The sequence below is a fragment of the Hylaeus volcanicus genome, chromosome 3 (genome assembly GCF_026283585.1).
Source record: "Hylaeus volcanicus isolate JK05 chromosome 3, UHH_iyHylVolc1.0_haploid, whole genome shotgun sequence".
NCBI lineage: Eukaryota > Metazoa > Arthropoda > Insecta > Hymenoptera > Colletidae > Hylaeus > Hylaeus volcanicus.
The window spans coordinates 2,381,453-2,397,783 of NC_071978.1; the positions used below are offsets into that span (position 1 = coordinate 2,381,453).

Here is a 16,331-nt window from a genome sequence, read left to right on the forward strand (position 1 = left end):
GCCACTAGGTAAGGATTAATTATTATTGCAACATTAAATAAACTATTAATAAAAATAATAAATTTGACATATTAACTAATATTTTGTAGTGCTATAAAGTACAGAATCGTATTAATCTTACAGACACGATGGAATCTATTTTCACAACAAACTTTGACGTTTTCACACCGATGGCGCCACGGGTAGTAAACCCAATAGTAACCCTATTATTTTGGCTTTGACAGGGATAGTGATTATCGAGTCCAATGTGAGGTTATTGTTTTTATCTTTTGTCTGTATTATAATCTATCAAGAACTGAATATTATGATTAGACAGCTAGAATATGGTGACTTTTATTGTGTGGTTGGAGTTGTCGCATCGTCTTACAAGAATTCGGAGAAATGATTCATTCGATAGACAAAATTTTTCTGTTTGTTGTCTTCTTGCTAAATTGATTCGATACGAGAAACCGGCTTTATTTTGCGAACTAATTCGCGCACGAAAATGCACTCCAAGAATGAATATCGAAGGTCCATCGACGAATACAAACCTGCTATACCCATAAGAAGAAAGATAGGCCTCTATTGGATTTTGGCTTCTTTAAGAATTATTTTGACATTAATCCCACAAACAGGGTACATTCATCCTGATGAGTATTTTCAGTCGATTGAAGTTATATCAGGTGGGTAAAGACTTGATGTTATGCAAATAAAAATGATACATCATAACAATCTATAACCCTACAGGTGATTATTTTGATATCGACATTAGTAAACCATGGGAATTTAATTCTACATTTCCTGTAAGAACTGTTTTGATACCACAGATCATTGTTGGTGTACCATACTCAATTTTAACAAGAATTTCACAATATACACGTTTCTACTTTGGTATATCATTGAAATCTCCATACTTTCTTGTATTATTTCCACGTCTGTTAGTATGCATCTTGTCCTTTGTATCAGATTACTGTTTGTACAGAATATGTTACATGTATGGACAAAATTATAAAATAAGACTGATCACATATGCCAGTTCCTATGTTATGCTTGTTTATGCAACTAGGACATTTTCGAATGCTATTGAGTTAATACTAATGGCTTTGCTACTGTATTATATATCGTATTGTATGGCATATTCAGAGAAGGTATAAATACTCTGTTGTAAATATGTATTAGGTTATCAAAATCTGATAATGTAATGTATATTTATCTTTTCAGGTAGTAATCCAAAGTGATTATCTTAAAGATAAATATAATAAAGCAAAAAATGGAGTGGAAAGAGTAAAATATTATAAGCTTAAAGCTTCTTTACCCTCACATTCTTTGAATCATTGCTTTAAAATTGCAACAATTACTGTGATTGGTATATTTAACAGACCAACATTCATTGCATTTGCCCTTTCCCCCATCTTCTTTTGGTTACAAAGAGGTTTAGGATCAAAAAGTGTAGGTTTTGGTGATTTTCACATTCGAATCTTTACTTTTATCGCGTATGGAATACCGACGGCTATCATGTTTATTCTAGTCGACAGCTTTTATTTTGGTTATTTAACAATGGCAGAGATAGGTAATCTTGACATTAGCATCAACAATTTTGTAGTAACACCGCTCAATTTTTTCAAATACAATGCAAACACCAAAAACCTACAGAATCATGGTTTGCATCCCTATTATGTACATTTCTTAATAAATGTACCTCTTTTATACAACGTTCTCGGAGTTATTGGCCTCCTGACATTTGCGAAAATGTTATATAGGTGATCAATTTATTAATATTATTTATTATATTTTAAGAAATTAAAATATAAAATTTTTAACTAAAGATAATTATTTACAGCGGTTTGAAAGCTCGATGGTTGGATTTACCGCGTATACAAAGCGTTGTCGGTTTGATGACACTATCTTTTATTGTACCAATCGCATTGCTATCGATTTTTCCTCATCAAGAACCTCGATTTATAATCCCGACTTTATTACCTCTAGTTTTTTTGTACGCTCCGAATTTGAATCAAATATCAGGAGTTGATACAGTTTCGCGTATCACCGAAAATAATACGTATCCCAAAACTTGTACGCAAAAGACTAAACTCAGTAAACTGCAGATTTTTTGGTTCGCGTGTAACGCTTTGCTAGCATTTTTTTATGGGTTCGCTCATCAAGGTGGAATTTTACCTTTAACGTCTCATATAGCAACTGAATTGAAAGCAAAACCAGAGCTCACGCATATACATTTATTTACATCGCATAGTTATTCTGTACCAACGGCGCTTTTGCATTTAAGAAATACTAAAAGGACATACATAAGTACCGGAAATCACAAGTATAAGTTAGTTAAAGATTTTTATCTCTACGAACAAGGTTCAAAGCCTATAAGAGATGTGTGTAACATCATTGCCTTAAAACTTCGGGAATGCGAGCATAAGTATTTCACCAGAAGGGTGCCATATAGGATATATTATGCTTTTCCTGCTACAGATATGGAAGAGTTTATGTCTATTCAAAATAATACAAATTTATTTAATTATCATATTGTAAATAAATTTTATCCACATGTAACCGTTGAGAAATTGCCATTCCCAAAAGTTATTAACGTTCTGCGTTTGACAAATATGAATAGTTTGTCGGTACAAACATTTATAGGGGTTAAGGATGACGTAATCGACACTTTTCAACAATTCGAATTGTTATTATTACGAATAGAATATTTCATACATAACAAATGGCAAGGTGTACATCGCGAACGAAATACAAATTTTTAATTAAATTATTTATTTGTACAGAATAAAATTAAGATATATGTATTTATTATCGATCATCGCTATACTTGTTACATTTATTAATTAATAAAATAAAAAATAAAATGCTGTAATATTTGTAATCTTCAATAAAGCAACAACTTTATTCCTACGAAATATGAAACTTGAGATCAAATTAATGTTCATAAATACGTCCATATGTTACAGATATGGACATAAAAACTTTCCTATGCGCAGTTTTGAAACAAAAATAGTTTCAAACATCGATGACTGCGATATAAGTAATTTTGAAAAAGTTAAATTCATTTATGGGCACTGGATTCCAATCTACATTTTCGTTAATGATTTAATAGTCATTATCCTATATAAAAAAATAGAATGAGTCACTATGTTTAGTTTAGCAAAATACACTGTTAATAAACAAAAATATTGTGTATACTTAAAATTAATTTACAAGTAATTTGATTAATAAAATTAAAAGATTTATACATGTACTATTTACTCAAGAAGGTAAATGATTTTAATATAATTAGTCTTGTGCTAGTAAGCGAATCTTTGTAAATATAAATTGTTGAAAAGTTTTCAATTTATCTAACCATAAAGTAAGCGTATAACAAATATTGAAACTAATGATACTTCTATTGTATAAATCATTTACAAATATTCGAAAATACATACAGCATTAATGACATAATTTATTATTACATATTTGCACTTCGATCCTCACTGTATGTCCATGGTAATTCTTCGTTAAATTTACTCTGATGCGCGGCGTTACGTGCAGCGAATAATCGCTAAAAGATAATTTACAAGACAAATCAAAATAGATATCTCGTCTAAATTTTGTTCAACTCGATAATTATTTATACGTATTAAAATGAGAACTTACCGGATTATCTATGTATGCCTCACACCTGTAGCACCAAACTGAAATATCGCTGAAACTCAGAGTCAAAGGGTGATCCATTTCCTCTGCATGTAATATACCATGTTGATTAATTTGCCGCGCACAATGTACAGTGTAGCATTGCAGGCAGATCCAGTTTTCAACGTTGCTGCCGCATTCTTGGCATGGTGAATGCACATCGATTCCCGAAGCAGGTACATCCCTGACTGTGTTCAAATGTGGACATTCTCGTAGAGGCACCACAGCAAACATCTCTTCATCTACTAATGCCTATAAAGATTATGTTGAATTCTCAGTTTAACGGCAGTTCAGTCGTCTTGAATCGACTTAATTTAAAAGCTATTACTGATTTAATTACCTGCAAATTTTGAGAAAGGTAATCGTACAAGTTTGTAGCAGCACCTTCTTGAGCGGTTGCTCCTTCATTCTGTCCATTACTGCTACCCGGAATAGAGACGTCAAAATTCTTGTCGGAAGATGCTTCTTTTCCGGGTTGATTTACACATTTCTTTGTATATTCGGAAACTTTGTCGTTATCCTGCATGTTCAATAATTTATTGCGAGCTTCTTCAATCGCCTTTGAAGTATCGTCGTATGATGAGTTCTTTATTTTTATATTCTCCACCTCGTTTTGCAACTTTGAAATTTCTTCATCTGTCACGGAATTTAAAGAAGTCTTATTGATCGAAATTTTCAACTCCAATTTCTCGCTTTCAATTTCTTCCAGCGCTATCTTAGATTCAGACTGTTTGAAAACTTTTTCGATATTTTTCACTTGTTCATTTGTTTTCGTATGTGATATTTTAGCCTTGGGAAGTACATTCTCTTTCGGTAGAGACATGTTAAATATTAAATTGGGCCAATATTGCTTCTGTGTTTTTATAACATTGTTTATACTATTAATAGCACTTGTGCATGGAATTTGATCGCTTTCTAACAGTGGCAAAGGATCGCCAAGCAAAGTTTTCGTACAAATAGCCATTGCATTTGATATCGAATTAATATTGTAGCCTCCTTCGAGGCTGAGGATAACGCGGCCATTAGCTAACGAAGATAACCATTGCGTTAAATGTCCATACATCTCTGGCGTTACTAGACAACCTGGAAAATCAAAACCATAATATTTGAACAACGTAAACTTTAATCTACGAAACTTGTAAAATCAATTTGTTACCTCCAAGAGGATCGCCAATGCACGCATCGAAACCCGCAGAGACTAAAATCAGTTCTGGGTTAAACTGATATGCAATTGGCATTACTACTTGTTGAAATGCTGCTATATACTCTGCGTCACCCATTCCTTTCTATCACGTACATACAAATAAAATATGTTAAAAATCAATTTTATTCGTATTAGTCTTTTGCATATTCACCAGAACTGACTTTGTTCCATGGTATATTGATATTAAATCCTTCTCCTAATCCAGAACCAACGGAGGTATAATTAGCACGTTTAGAATTTGGAAAGAAACTGCCGTTGTCGTAACGATGAACGGACATGTAGAGAACTTTTGGGTCCTCTTCGAAGATAGATTGGGTTCCATTGCCGTGGTGTACATCCCAGTCAACTATTAATACTCTGAAAGTCGCGACATGTTATCTTTATGGCAAGCGTGTATAGTTAAGAATAGATCGAAGAAATGGCAATTACTTTTTTAAATGATGAAATTCTGTGGCATATCTAGCTGCCACGGCAATATTGTTAAAAATACAGAAACCACATGGTGCATCCTCTTCTGCATGATGTCCTGGAGGTCTTACAATAGCGACACCAGATTGACTTTCTCCGTTTAGTACGCTATCAACTACTTGTAATAACGATCCAGTCGATATACATGCACTCGTCCAAGTTTCAGGATGTAGATACACTGAGTTAAAGGTCGTTGCTAGTTTTTGCAGCTCCTTGGGTTTTAAATTTTCAGTATCCTTTATTTTGTCTATGTATTCTTTCGAATGAGCCAACAACAATTCTTCGATTGACGCACTTCGTCCCTTTATAAAAACCAGTAAGAAAAACGTAATATTTCGGACAAAAGTATACAGGTTAATATTTTATATAATGCAATGCCATACCTGTTGCACATAGCATCGATCAAGTAAATTATATTCTTCATACTTTTTGTAAATACCGCTAATACGATTTGGTTTTTCTGGATGACTATCGTCAATTAAATCACGATGGTTTAGCATTCTATCATCGTAAACAACGCAGACCTTGTTCGGTGCCATGGATAAATTAGTAACTAAAACAAAATGCTAATATTTATGTAACCGTTTATTTCGTAAGATAAATAATATTGAGGTAGAAACATACTTTGGATTATCGCATTTAATTGCTTTTCTATCTGTTCGATAACATCTTTACTTTGAACTGGATAGCAATCGCGAGTTTCATACACTGTTGGCTTAATATCGCTTCCTCTATAAAATACAAGTTATACGTTTATGCAATTAAAATTAAAATTTTCGCCAAAGATTATTTAATTTCTTACTTGAATGTAACTACAGGTAAATGTTGATTTATATTTTGTTCTTTATTATGTGCTGTAAAATTATTGCTGTATGTGTCCTGGTATTGATAACATTTCCAATACAATTTATGGGCGTAAATCGTATTTAAAATTGTGTCCCGTATACTGAAATAGTAATAAATATATATACATCAATTTTTCAAGTTTCTTATATTATATCCTCGAGCTTACCTTAACGAAGGTAATTCAAGATTTTGTAACATAGGACACGGATCACCCAATAAAGCGCGTAGCGTTAATGCTGCGCTTTCAGCTAATGATTTCAAACAGTAACCACCCTACAAACAAAGATATGCTGTAAATAACATATTTAGAAAATTATAAATCAATCGTGCTTAAGGTACCTTTCATACCTCTAGCACAACAGCAACTTTTCCAGATGCCAGACTCAGTAGAGATGATAGCAAATGAGCATAACATGGAGGGGTCACCAACATCTCTCCCTTAATATTATAAATAATGCAAAGGTTAAACTTTAATTGTGCATAACCTCAAAATAAGATGCAATTACAGAGTATTAAAAAATGTAATAACAATTTTGAAACTAAAAAAATTGATATATGCAACAAAAAACATTGCAACATTAACCTTTTCATCTCCAATTGCGGAATCAAAACCAGCCGAAACAATAACAAAATCTGGATTAAACTAGGACAAAAAAAGATATTAATGAATACTATTTATTATTTTACCTCTGGACATCCCAAGGCAGCGTCATAACCAGCTGACACTATTACGAGATCTGGTTGAAACTATAATATTTCAAATTTATCTATTTTACGTCAGACGTCCAAATCGCTAGACCGAATTTTATATCGATTTAATAAGATGAACTATCACAGTATGCTATTTACCTCGTACGCCATTGGCAATAACACTTGCTGAAATATGGCTAAATAATCAGCATTCGTCATACCAGTTTTATTAAGTGGTACATTAAAGTTATATCCTTGTCCTAAATCATCGCCGATAAAATGAAAGTTAGACTCTTTAAGATTTGGCCAAAATTCGCCGTTCTCGTAACGATGAATGGAAAAATAAATTACCCTAGTAAAAAAATTGTATGTGAAGGAAATACTTATTATGAAAAACGTTCTAAGTTAATCATAAATGTAACACCATACCGTGGATCGTTATAAAACATTTGTTGAGTTGCTTGCCCATGATGTACATCCCAATCAACAATCAAAATCTTATTAGCCAAATTATTGCTTAAAGCTTTCTCAGCTGCAATTGCAACATTATTAAAGAAGCAATATCCACAATACTCTGACTTCATTGCATGATGTCCAGGTGGCCTAAAATGAAATATCAAAACAAAAATGAATTACTTCCTGTTTATAAATCAATCATTAAATTATATTACCTTATAATGGCCATTCCATTTTGAACCTCTCCTTTACAAATGCTTTCCACTAAGTTTATTGTTGAACCCACAGCTAGCAAGGACAAGTTATAGGTAGACTAGAGCAGTTTTAAACAATTTAGTATTAAAATAATATACTATCACCTTATAATTCATTTTGTATTTTATAAATATTTACATACAGGGTGTATATAAACTGCATCATACTTGGATGATAGTAACTCTAGATTATCTGCATCTGTACATCCATCAGTGGCCTTTAAGATATCTAATTGTTTTTGGCTGTGCTTCAGAAGTACTTCATTTTCAGTAGCCTGTCTTGATGCAATGAATTTGCACCTATTTACTAAACCTAATTCTTCACATCTCTGTAAAACTCTTGTCAATCTAGCAGGACATTCTGGGTAATTTGAATCCCAAAGACACTTGTGTTCTGCCATAGACCGATCGAATACTAGACCAGTTTCTTTCCTCTTTAGATTATAGGCATCTATGGCTTTCTGATATATATCACGTACAAAGACAGTATTACATTTCTTTCTCTGTAATTTATTTTGTTGAGTTGCTTCACGCTTAGCAGCTATTAAAGCAGCAGATGGTCGAACCTAATATTATACATGATAGAAGTATAAATATTTTACTGTTAGTGATCCTATTTAAAATGTACACTTACACTAGAAGTTTTTGCAGACTTTTTGGCACCCTTTTTGACTGACATAGACATTTTACTAGTAATACTTTTGTTATTTGTACTCTTTGAATTTTCTATTACCTTTATGAGCTGAATTTCACTATCTGCTAATTGTTTAGCAGCGGCGAATAAATTTCCACTTATCACAGAATCGGACTATAAAACAAATTACACAATATAAATGTTACATATGTGTATTTTTTATCATAAGAATTGATTTATTGAGATTGGTGTCTCTTCAAATATAATTGGTATTTCTAATCACATTTTCAATGCCACTATTCATAAATAAAAAGAAATATAATACGATTACAGAAGTGTCCTTATTTCTGAGTGAAAAACGAAATTTCTCGCGGAAAAGATGAATTGTTGACAAGTAATATGACGATGCGATACGAGACGAGACATATCCATGTATAGATATCAGTAACCCCTTCCACTTCGAAATGTATTGTCGCACATAAGACTGACAGTAATAAAAATGATCATATTCAAACACCAAGAGTGGATACGAACGCGAGTGATTAATAAACTTAATTCTTACCATTTGCATTTAATCTTGAGATAACCTCGAACTTAGCAACTTCACCTATTTTTAAAGACGAATCATATTTTTTAGGAAAGATCGAACTTCGTCAGCCTAATATAGAGAATTTTTATACGTAAACCCTTAGAAAAACGCAGTCATCGTAGCGGTCTTATTCATTGTACACTTTCAATTTTGTTTTCACTCCATTTCAACAAAAGGCTGACAGTATCTGCCACAGAAATCTCGATTCGACGAAACTGGACGAAACCGAGATCTCGCAATGCGAGACAAGATCGGAATTTTGTTAGGTCTGTCTTTACAAATTCGAATGTTTCAAGCAGCATACATTGGCATAAACATTTCGAGTCGTATGAACAGAACCGGCCTAAGAGTTACTAATGCCCCGATGCAGTTTCTAATTTAGGCGCCCCCCTCTTTTTAAACATTTACTTTTCTTCCATTCAAACTAGAAAACTTGATTTTGAAAGCTTGATGATTTCAGCATAAAACACCAGACTACTCCTTCAAGGTTGTAATAATACAAAATTGGACTGATAAGAATGGAAGATATTTCTGTGAATAGTAGAAATAGAAAAAGGTTTAAACAAACAAACAAAGAGATAGAATAATTGATTAAAATCTATCAGTTGTGCCATCTTGCAGAAACGGTGAGAACTATTTTCACTACAAACTTGGCCGTTCTACCACCGATGGCGCCACTATCATTTTTTTTTTAGATTCATGCGTTCAATTTTAAAATGATTTAACGTAGCATCCAATAAGAATCATTATCTTAAAAACTTCTTAAATTTGTTGTACTCTTTAACGTTCATAACTATGCATCACTTATGCATACATGTATTAAACATATTCCCCTCATTTTTTGTCTAATCAATCTTTATTTTGAATGCACTTTATAATATCACGTTATTGTATTACATTACAATTATTTATATTCCTGCCTTTCATTATGGTATTGTACATAAATAAAACAATAGTGTATTAAGGTTTTATTTCGTTACTAAATACTTCCCCGTACTTCCATGACGTATTGTTGATCAAATGTCAAGTAGAGAAGATCTAATTTTCGTTATACCCACGTAAATTTTGTTCGAGTATGGCTCTTATAGAACTCGGTACATAAATTACGCCGTATTTGGTGCATAAAATCGTCGTCCGCGTCGGGAAGGTGACGCATGCATCGAGGAAGCTTGCTTCTACTGTAATTTGGTACGCGTTAAGATGTATATACATGCAATTTAGAAACACGACGATGACGCAGTGTATATATACTCTAATCATCTCAGTACCGATGTTCGTTTGTATACAAGGCATCGGGAAACTTTAAAACCATTTAATACCCGCTCGGACGCCGAACGAACAACATGTATCGAACAATTACAGCGACTTTTGTACTAGGTCTCCTGGCTTTGAGTATATCACCGATATGCCAAGCTTTGGAGATCACCGATTGCGGTAAGTTTCGACTTTTCTACAATTAAATAGTCTTATAATATATTTTTAGTATTTCAAGTTCTTCGCCAGCATTGTTTATACTTTGAATTTGTTAACCTCCACGATACATTGTGTTTACGAATTAACCAGTGGCGTATCTAGCAATTTTAAACCTTTGTGCGTTTATATTTTCTGAAGCCCTTTTAGAAGAAAGTTAATTCTATCTTAATCTTAAGAACTATTAAAGTAAACGTGATACTTTTTAATTTTTGAAGGAAAGTAATAACCAGAGATTGTTGAAACGATTTTTCTTCGATAGAATTAAATTGTAAGATTTTCTAACGAGACGATTAAGGTACTTACAGATCTTACATTATATGTAACAAGTATAATATCTCTTTTACAAAGTCTTAATTACGCCACAGAATTCGTGTTCTAATTTATCCTCACGCAAGAACTAAACGTAAACACAAGGTTAAATTACGCATTTCGTATACGGTATGAGTAAGAGAAGAAAAAGCGTGGCTTAGAATTGTAATAACAGTTAAATGTTATTGAATGTTTAAAAAAAAAATACGATTATTACGTAAATTATTATAATATTACAATTACATTATTTTTGTTCCTGTTATTTTGTTGTGTAGTTACAACTTTTATTTTCCTAATCCAATTATTCGAACAAGTTTATTTCCCTATTACTTCGAATAATCGACGTTTTATCGTAATCATGCTCAATTTCGAAAGAAACATTTCTTGGAGACTAAAATTACTGATGTAATAAAAATTCTAATGAATATAATTTACCCGTCATTTCCACTTTCGTATATAATTTCATGTAAACACAATACGGCATTGAACAAGTCTGTTTTCTTTGTTAGGGGACACGCTTTGTCAAATATTAATACATCATATCGCTTGAATAACAGACAACAGATAATTTAATATAAATATGTGCACGCGCAATCTCAATTGATAACTGAAATGAATTTGCCGTATTAATTATCCTGAGATATTTGAAATAATTCAGAATGTATTTATGTCGATTTGAGATTATTAATTTGTCCTTATTTTTATAGAATTTATTGATTTATCATATTTATACTTTTGTTTCCAAAAATTACGAAAATATGGATAAAGAGAATTCAGAGATTCCAGAGAATCGCAATAAATAATTCTTTAAATTCCAGTTGAAAAACGTATTTGAATTTTAATAGTTAGTTAGTTAGTTATAGTTTATTCACTTTGCGGAGTATATTTGAATTTTAATATTTAAATCATCATTAATCGAAATTTGCGTGTTTACAACAGACGATTAATTCTATTCGGAGTGGGTTGTGGGTGGAGGGGGGAATCGATAAATTTAATTGGCATAAATAAAGAACGTAAAAATAAAAATTGTCCTAATTCTGGTAGTAGTTAATTCTTCAAATACAAGTATACTTGGTACCAATTTTCTTTTAATCCATGTGGCAAGTATCTTATCTAATAAAATGATACTTAATTATTGATTGAATAGTGTGTAATTGATCTAATGGTATGTGGTTGCAATGATAGTAGAGGAAATTCCTGTCCCCAGGAAAATATACCAAGTCATGACATTTGCTATTCACTGATTCTTATGTCAGTGTGAATATCCTTTTATGTAAGAGGTACAAATGAGAATTGTTTTTTTTTATGGTTTGTTTACAGTCGACATTTTTGTTATTCACAATAATGAAACCGTTGTGAGCGGCATTTATTTGGCTGCTGACAAATATTCAGTTAATTCAATCAACATAATGCTAATAGAATTATCCTTGACTTTTACATCTGAATAAGAAATTGAGTAATATATGTTTCACAAGTTTTTTTTTTATATACAGGGTCCAAGGTAGGAAAGTATACATCTGTAACTTTAGCAGGTTGTGATATGACCAAACCTGTATGTGACTTGGTGCGGAATACAAATGCATCAATTCACATAGAATTTACACCTGGTTGGTATATTTCGTTATTAAACATTTTCAATTATGTATTTGTAGTCATCTTGACAATTGAAATATAAAAAATGACCGGTTTACAGATAAAGATGTTAAAGAAGTTCATGCGGTTGTACGTGGTATTATAATGGATATACCTATGCCTTTTCCATTATCAAATGCAGATGCTTGCAAATACTCCGATTCGGGCATCATATGTCCTCTCGCTAAGGATCAATCGTATCACTATATGAACACATTACCGGTCCTAAAATCTTATCCTACGGTATTTAAAATTATTATTAATTTGTATTAGTTAAATTAGGTATTAAGTCTACATTTATAATTTTTATTAATAAATTTTAGTTATCCGTTACCGTAAGATGGGAGCTCCGAGACGAAAACAACGAAGACATAGTTTGTATTCTGATTCCAGCAAAAATTAAATAGGTATTGTTAATTCAATTTATTGTAATATCATGTTTAAGAAAATGTGTATTATGGAAAAATGATATGAAAGAAATACAAAACTTTTGCAACTGTAAAACTTGGTTCATCCTGTTCCTTAAAAAATTTTGTATAAGTTTTGGCAGAAATAAATATAGGACATTATGCTGTGGCAATAAATAATGAAGAGCTGAAAAATATTATCTATATTTCCTTAGCAAGTATGTAACAAGTTATAAACAACTTAAATGCTGAATAAATAAAAAATAGTATTATTATTCATATCGCGTACGTTTAAAAATTTTTTTACAGTTTATTGATTATTATAAGTGTGTATTGTAGTCTAAAATTTAGACGGCTTCAAAAGCTATGTCATGTTTATCTAGATAAACAATTTGTTTAGCTAATACGTATACGAAGATGTTTCGATAAATTTTCGATTCTTATATATCATATTAGCAATTGGATTTGATTTTACAATATACCTATGTCTAGGTATTTTTTAGAACGTGACGACGTATAGCGTGCTACTCTTCGTCAAGTCTATCTCTTTTTTACCTAGTCTAGGATAAGTCTTTTGGTAGCTTTAACATTTTCACAACTAACATCAACTGTCCATTTCATCGCATCTATCTTCCACTCGTTCCGTATCCATTTGGTGAATAGTCCTTTTAGTTCTTTGTCTCACTGAACTTTGTTGTCCATTTTTTAAAGTCTTTTGTGCTTGGTATATAGGTTCATATTCTTTTAATTGTGCTATGAAACCCTCGTTAGGATTTATACAAAATCTTCTTTGTTGAACCATTGCGTACGCACGTCTGAAAAATATTTCATGTTTTAGTATTTTTTGTTTTTTCTTATGAATTAGATACTGTACTGCTTTTTATAAAACAAAAATTTACATTTGGGAGAGTCCGTATGTTTCCATAACATACGCTAAAACTAATGCCGCGGATCTCGATATACCAGCATTGCCGTGTACCAAGACTTGACCACCAGAATTTAAACCGTCGTCGATAAACGTTTTAACTTTTTGAAAATGTTGAATGATGTTTTCTGTTGCTGTGTCGGCGATATTCAAAACAAGATACCTGCAACACGACTTCTTAGTATAGGTTGCATGAAAAAAATTAAATTTGACCTAGGCAAAACGATTAGAGAATGGTTGCTATGCTTATTATCGTTTTATCCAGGATCTAGTAATAACTTATAAATTTTATACTTGAATTTGTCGGGAAAGTTAGGCTTTATGAAATTTGCTTCTATATCCTGCCTAACACAGACTATATGAGTTATGCCATGTTCTAATAAAGATTGCAGTTTCGACCGACTAGCTGCACTGTACGGACCAAGGTATAATCCAGGTACCACCTCCTAATATAAGGTAATCATGAATTTAAGAGATATTCTTTTGATAAATGTACATCCGATGTACCTGCATGTGTCTTCTCATTGTATAAGTCCATTCTTTCGGTTCACCCATAGTGATAGGTATTCTTGGATAATCGTCCGATCCATTCTCGCTGGCAGTTTCCTAAAAAATAATCTTTTTATTCTAGTTTCCTTTGACGCGGCGTAAACACGGGACAGTTTATGGCAAACAAACCATATAATACGCGAATGTAATATATAATACTATTTGATTCGAACAGTCTAAAGTGGTTTTATAAAAATCAAGAATATAAACGTTAACGTGTAGACGAGTGTCTTTAAAAATACAAAAGATATGTCACAGTGACAAACACAAGATAACCTAAATTACTTGAAGGATGTACTGCTTATGACACTTTAGGATAGACAGGATAGGCGTACCTCATCTTGGTGAGTTTCATTACTGTCTAGAGACAGCATACCACTAATTTCTTACACTTGAACGTGCGTGATCGTCGAATTTATACGATAAAATAGGAAATAAAGATACTCTTTTTGCCGCGATCACGATATTGTTTTTTAATGCCTCGGCCATTTGCAATATAGGAAGTTATTAGGGCGCCCTCTGTTGTCATACACGTCGCAACCTTTTCTATAAACTGCAAAAAAGACTATCGATAATTTACCGACATTTGTCAGTGGTGCTCTCTAGTGGCGAGAGACTTGATGGTAATGTACCGACAGGTCGGTAAAAAAAACACTGTAAACAGTGCCATCTAGAATTGAAAACAGGAACTAATCGAGGACAAACTTGAGCGTTTTCCTGATAGAGGCCCTGATCAAACTCCGAAAATTAGTTCGACCCTCTCACCGCTAGGTGGCTACTAACTCGAAAGAATATTATTTATTTAATTTATATTATACAACGTAGTTATTTAACATAATACGTGCACGTAAGACTACACGAATGTTCAAACAATATTTCTATTAATTTAGTTCGTGTATTTTCACTTTAGAACTGTAGTTGTTACACATAACAGGTGACCCGTGCACCTCTGAGGAGAAATGTTGCACGCGTAGTCGAGCGATGCAATTTAGTTACGAACTGTTTAATACGAGATTTTACGAGGCACTGATTCCTCAGGTTGCGGTAACCGTCGGCGCGTATTTTCTTCCGGGATGTAATACGCTTTTCTATACCTATCGCTACGCTTTCGCGATGAAAGTCCGTGCATGCTAGGCCATCCGATGAACGTGCTTCCGTAGAAAATGAGAATTATACGCGAGCTATTACGTTAATCTTGATCGACATTGCGTGCAGATCTTCACTTTTCTCGACTTATCATTATTGCGTAACGTGCCTTCTGCGAAATTATCATATCGATTAATTATCAATTCTAACGCGGTGAGTCATGTTCTCTCGACAGGTGTACCATTGCGAAGGTGTTTCAAGCCCCGCTTAATTATTTGTTTCTATTTTATTGCACGAGCCTAGCATCATGCGCGACAAACATCATCGAGGAAAACAGTGATCCGATGTGTCCAACTGCGATCTGATTTAGTAATTCACAGACGTATATTTTTATTTCGATTTTGTTCGAGTACCTAAATGGCTGGCGCAAGTTGGGACTGCCTCTGGATCAGGTGCGTCATCCGAGAAGCGTCGATTCCAAGTTTGTCGCTCTCAAAGTCATTGCCCGGGGCTCTGGTACAACGAGATGAAATAATGTTGCACCAGTCGTTAAGCAAATGTCCCTCTACGTCCAACCGACCGTTACCTTTGCTTAATAACCAGTGGGGATGAGTAGGGATTCGCCAGATTAATTTAACCTTGGTCTTCTTAGGAGTAGTCCCATTCTATGGATGCCTGTCGTTCCTCTCTAGGGTACGTCAATGTTGCGTTTAGTCGCTTGCGGAACAAGGTCGAAAGACCCTCTAATTGGCTCCGGAAAGTAGCAGTCAGGATGGATTGGAAGCTTGGAAGATCCGACCTCTGACTTTATGAGGTTGGATCATTAACGCATTTAGGACCATTCAGAGACACCATAAGAAGTTCACCTAGTTGAGAGTCCTGTTTGGATTAACAGACGTTCTATCGATTATTCCACGAAGCTGCGATTGGAAGCTTGGAAGATCCGACCTCTGACTTTATCACAGGTTGGATCATTAAGGCATTTAGGACCATTCAGAGACACCATAAGAAGTTCACCTAGTTGAGAGTCCTGTTTGGATTAACAGACGTTCTATCGATTATTCCACGAAGCTGAGATTGGAAGCTTGGAAGATCCGAACTCTGACTTTATCACAGGTTGGATCATTAACGCATTTAGGACCATTC

The 16,331-nt window shown here is 33.3% G+C and overlaps 4 protein-coding genes across 7 annotated transcripts; 2 read left to right on the forward strand and 2 right to left on the reverse strand.

Moving 5' to 3' along the window:
* Positions 1–187: 187 nt before the first annotated feature.
* LOC128874450 (GPI mannosyltransferase 4) lies at positions 188–2,851 on the forward strand. 2 transcript variants are annotated; one of them, XM_054119251.1, is made up of 4 exons: positions 188–662; positions 727–1,127; positions 1,201–1,739; positions 1,820–2,851. In XM_054119251.1, exons 1-4 carry the CDS (start codon positions 485–487, stop codon positions 2,739–2,741), a joined length of 2,040 nt encoding a protein of 679 aa, XP_053975226.1. In that variant the 5' UTR covers positions 188–484; the 3' UTR covers positions 2,742–2,851. The 2 variants fall into 2 exon arrangements, with proteins under 2 accessions (XP_053975226.1, XP_053975227.1); XM_054119252.1 differs by having other exon boundaries at positions 481–662; positions 807–1,127.
* On the reverse strand, positions 2,770–9,329 carry LOC128874448 (histone deacetylase 6). Of its 3 annotated transcripts, XM_054119250.1 has the most exons (19): positions 8,778–9,329; positions 8,216–8,389; positions 7,725–8,147; positions 7,543–7,640; positions 7,301–7,474; positions 7,031–7,223; positions 6,869–6,928; positions 6,530–6,619; positions 6,348–6,454; positions 6,138–6,281; positions 5,960–6,066; positions 5,719–5,888; positions 5,297–5,637; positions 5,029–5,224; positions 4,820–4,949; positions 4,004–4,746; positions 3,628–3,915; positions 3,417–3,532; positions 2,770–3,099 (listed from the first exon to the last, which is right to left on the reverse strand). In XM_054119250.1, exons 1-18 carry the CDS (start codon positions 8,784–8,786, stop codon positions 3,440–3,442), a joined length of 3,540 nt encoding a protein of 1,179 aa, XP_053975225.1. In that variant the 5' UTR covers positions 8,787–9,329; the 3' UTR covers positions 2,770–3,099; positions 3,417–3,439. The 3 variants fall into 3 exon arrangements, with proteins under 3 accessions (XP_053975225.1, XP_053975224.1, XP_053975223.1); XM_054119249.1 differs by lacking the exons at positions 2,770–3,099; positions 6,869–6,928 and adding an exon at positions 6,765–6,824 and having other exon boundaries at positions 3,359–3,532; XM_054119248.1 differs by lacking the exon at positions 2,770–3,099 and having other exon boundaries at positions 3,359–3,532.
* A 621-nt stretch (positions 9,330–9,950) lies between these two features.
* LOC128874455 (NPC intracellular cholesterol transporter 2 homolog a-like) lies at positions 9,951–12,722 on the forward strand. The gene is made up of 4 exons (XM_054119256.1): positions 9,951–10,238; positions 12,080–12,193; positions 12,280–12,461; positions 12,542–12,722. The coding sequence occupies exons 1-4, from the start codon at positions 10,148–10,150 to the stop codon at positions 12,623–12,625; spliced, it is 471 nt and encodes a 156-aa protein (XP_053975231.1). The 5' UTR covers positions 9,951–10,147; the 3' UTR covers positions 12,626–12,722.
* A 91-nt stretch (positions 12,723–12,813) lies between these two features.
* On the reverse strand, positions 12,814–14,600 carry LOC128874454 (serine/threonine/tyrosine-interacting protein-like). The gene is made up of 5 exons (XM_054119255.1): positions 14,435–14,600; positions 14,058–14,156; positions 13,845–13,996; positions 13,525–13,713; positions 12,814–13,440 (listed from the first exon to the last, which is right to left on the reverse strand). Exons 1-5 carry the CDS (start codon positions 14,471–14,473, stop codon positions 13,230–13,232), a joined length of 690 nt encoding a protein of 229 aa, XP_053975230.1. The 5' UTR covers positions 14,474–14,600; the 3' UTR covers positions 12,814–13,229.
* Positions 14,601–16,331: the final 1,731 nt, after the last annotated feature.